General features: G+C 41.2%; 1 protein-coding gene across 34 annotated transcripts in view; it reads right to left on the bottom strand.

Annotated features, from left to right (window-relative positions):
• The window catches only part of madd (MAP-kinase activating death domain), a 62,529-nt gene that overhangs the window by 9,448 nt on the left and 50,047 nt on the right, over nucleotides 1–3,034 (bottom strand). For all 34 annotated transcript variants that reach the window (XM_042224323.1, XM_042224338.1, XM_042224322.1 and 31 more), the window contains 7 exons: nucleotides 2,580–2,700; nucleotides 2,299–2,404; nucleotides 2,065–2,175; nucleotides 1,873–1,980; nucleotides 872–1,036; nucleotides 713–785; nucleotides 282–388 (listed from right to left, as the gene is read on the bottom strand). In XM_042224323.1, the coding sequence (XP_042080257.1) occupies nucleotides 282–388; nucleotides 713–785; nucleotides 872–1,036; nucleotides 1,873–1,980; nucleotides 2,065–2,175; nucleotides 2,299–2,404; nucleotides 2,580–2,700 (791 nt within the window). The remainder of the gene's footprint in view (nucleotides 1–281; nucleotides 389–712; nucleotides 786–871; nucleotides 1,037–1,872; nucleotides 1,981–2,064; nucleotides 2,176–2,298; nucleotides 2,405–2,579; nucleotides 2,701–3,034) is intronic.

The raw sequence follows: 3,034 nt of genomic DNA, 5'->3' as shown, positions 1-3,034 counted from the left end.
GGGGGGCAAATCCAAAAAAAGCAAAAGCACAAACAGGAATTCTTCCTCTATGGGAAAAACAGGTATGAGTAGATGCCAATCAAATGTGTTGTAAGGATTTTCTTAGTGATAGAGGAAGACGTCACACGATGAAAGGAAATGATTCAGAGGCAAACACGAGAGACGAGCGGAGAGGGTGGACAGAAGGACGATGAAGTCTGAACCATCATGAGTGATTCTACATTGTCATGCCCTTCTGTGAGATGAGACGCAGTTTCTTTGCAATAGAACTGGTCTCTTACCTGGCTGTGCATGAATTTAAGGTTGATTCCCTCCAGTGTGACCTGCAGTAGTCCACCTTCACCAGTCTTCATGTCCTGGACGGGGAACTCGCCGCCCAGTTCGGGACCTGAAGGATGGACACAGGAACAGGAATGTCTGAAAGCTTGTCACATGTTCTTCTTACCTTAAACAACCTGGAAGTACTTGGAAATTTCAAAACTGCAGCAGTGCTTTATTAAACTTTAGGTCTGTCCATGTTTTGTGTTATTATCAACATATCTATATCTATGCAATACTGACTGCTCTAAAATATTTAATTAATCAAAATAAAATACTATTTTGTACTACTCAACAATCAAACTGTCAAAAGAAACAATGTCCATGTTACAGAGAATAATGAATGAAATAAGATGCAAAAAGGAGCCTGTGGTTGCTCTAACTCATTCCATACCTGGTTTAATGCTTTGCTGTCTTGCTGCAGCCCTTTCCATACTGTCTTTAACACAGTAGTAGAGTTCACGACACTGGAAAGCAATCAGAAAGTTATTCGATTTTAGAATCTTCTTAAGTCAATTTAACACAAGAGATGCAGACACAAGAAGCCTCTGACCTTTTTGGTATAGAACTTATTCAGCTGCGTCTCTTGGCCGTTGCGTCTCCAGAGACACAGCACCTTGGTCTTGGGGCAGTAGGTCATGTTGATGAGTTTCTCGTACCACCAGCGTTCATAAACGGTACCGATGTTGCTGCGCAGGACTATGCAATCATCGCAAACCTGGAACAATAAAGCACAAGTAAAATAAGCACACTATTTCTATGTTCAGGAAAGTTTCCGACACTCTGAGACCATTTGATATGTTAGAAAAATATCCTTTGCTACAACCTTTGCGTTATGCTACAGGCACACTGGTGAAAACAGGGGTTTAAGACCACAACATGACCTAAAATTACTGCGACTGTGTAATGAGCTTCCAATCTCATCTATGAAATGGTTACGTCAAAGACAGGGACTAAGTCTGCAACCAAAAATGGTTGCAACTTTAGTGCGCCAATTTGGCAGTGAAATGGTCTCAATCTGCTATTGGTTGGAGGTCAAGTCGGCAGTTACACAAACTCCATTTATAATAATGTGAAAATTACAAATCTGTTGCCATTTGCATACACAGAAATGCACATCATCTACTTACATTTAGAGTCTAGCCAGAACCTCAACCATCTGAAATTACGTCACAAATAGTGACACAGTTGCTGCATTACACCAATTTAACTGCAAAATAATATAAGCACTCTGCAAACTTGCTTTTATCTAGGACCAGTAACAGTTGAGTCCCCTGCTGCAAAGAGATACACAATCTGTCTGAGTTTGATACAATCAGACCAAGTCAGAAAATGATTGTTTGGAGATCGGTTGTTCCCAACAGGCGACCTGTGCAATTGTCCGGAGGTTGACGGCGGTTACGTGCTCAACCTGTGAGCAAAAAGTTGTAACTAGTAATCAATCTGACAAACCACAAATTCTTCCTAGTCACAAGCAGAATGCCCTCTTATTTTTACTCTAATGTGACCAAGTCATTAGGGAGACAGTACACATAAAATGCAGACTTTGCATACCTCCATGAAAAAGATGTCTCCTGTAGTATCAGTGCCAGCATGAACAACAAATGTTTGTTTCTTGATGTGACGGCTTCCGCTGGGCCTGATGGACAGCTCTCGGCCGTTCTGCAAATGTAGTTCAGTACATATTTCATCAAAACAATGAACTGAAGTTTAACTGGGTGAAATAAAACGAATACAAATTTTTACCATTTGAGCCAGTTTGTCAAGTATCTCGTTGATCTCTTGGCTATACGTGAGGCCGATGTGGGACTTGCCCATCAGGCGCCTCACTTTCTTCCTGATGTCATTTTTGCTCACCTACATGAAAACAAACAAACACAAACCTCAAAGGCTGACATATTCACAGGGAAACAGAAATTTGTGTATATTAACAAACAGTTTTACTGTGCTTTGAATGAACTGAAAAAAAGCACTCCATACTTTCATCATTAGCATGTATGCAATCATGTTGTGCAGCAGGGTGGCCAAAAGTCTGTCTTCATCATCCTCCAGGCGCTTGCGGTCATGTTCTCCCAGTGACAGGTATCTGTGTCGACATGCAACACAGAAGAACTTATTCACAGTCCACAATGAGTTCCATGGAGTAGATATGAAAACTGTGATGCAACATAGTGAAAAAACCAAGACCAAGAGAAAAAAAAAAGCATATGAAAATTAACATAAATCACACTGGCTGAACTAAAACAATGGCCAAGTGGAACCTTTCAATCATCTCCTGAGGTCCTTGGTCCATGCCCATGCCCTCACGCTCCAACATAACAGCATCTAAGAAGGCATCCTCCCAGAATTGCACCTGGTCCCAAAGTGTGGAGCGCTCCTTACCTAGAAACATCAAGAAGACAGATGAAGCTCCCGAACTTTGAAAATCTTCTCTGTCTGCACCTTGGCTGGTAACATATTAACACAAACTACACCACATGCAGCCACAAGTGCAAGCTCTTTCAAAGACTTGCATACATTTCTATAACAGGAGAAAATATGTGTGTATCGGGGTTTGATATATGCTGGTCGTCTTACACACAATAAGGTTTACTGGAACATTTGGATGAGCATAATTAAGCGCACATCAAAACAGGTCCAATGAAAACTAAACCAAAATGGTTTAGTTAAAACACACACACACACACACACACACACACACACACACACACACACA

Source organism: Haplochromis burtoni, unplaced genomic scaffold, assembly GCF_018398535.1.
Source record: "Haplochromis burtoni strain Fernald_Lab_line unplaced genomic scaffold, NCSU_Asbu1 Contig_135, whole genome shotgun sequence".
NCBI classification, from domain to species: domain Eukaryota; kingdom Metazoa; phylum Chordata; class Actinopteri; order Cichliformes; family Cichlidae; genus Haplochromis; species Haplochromis burtoni.
Note: the sequence above shows the minus strand (reverse complement) of the source record. Positions and strands in the feature narration are given on the sequence as shown.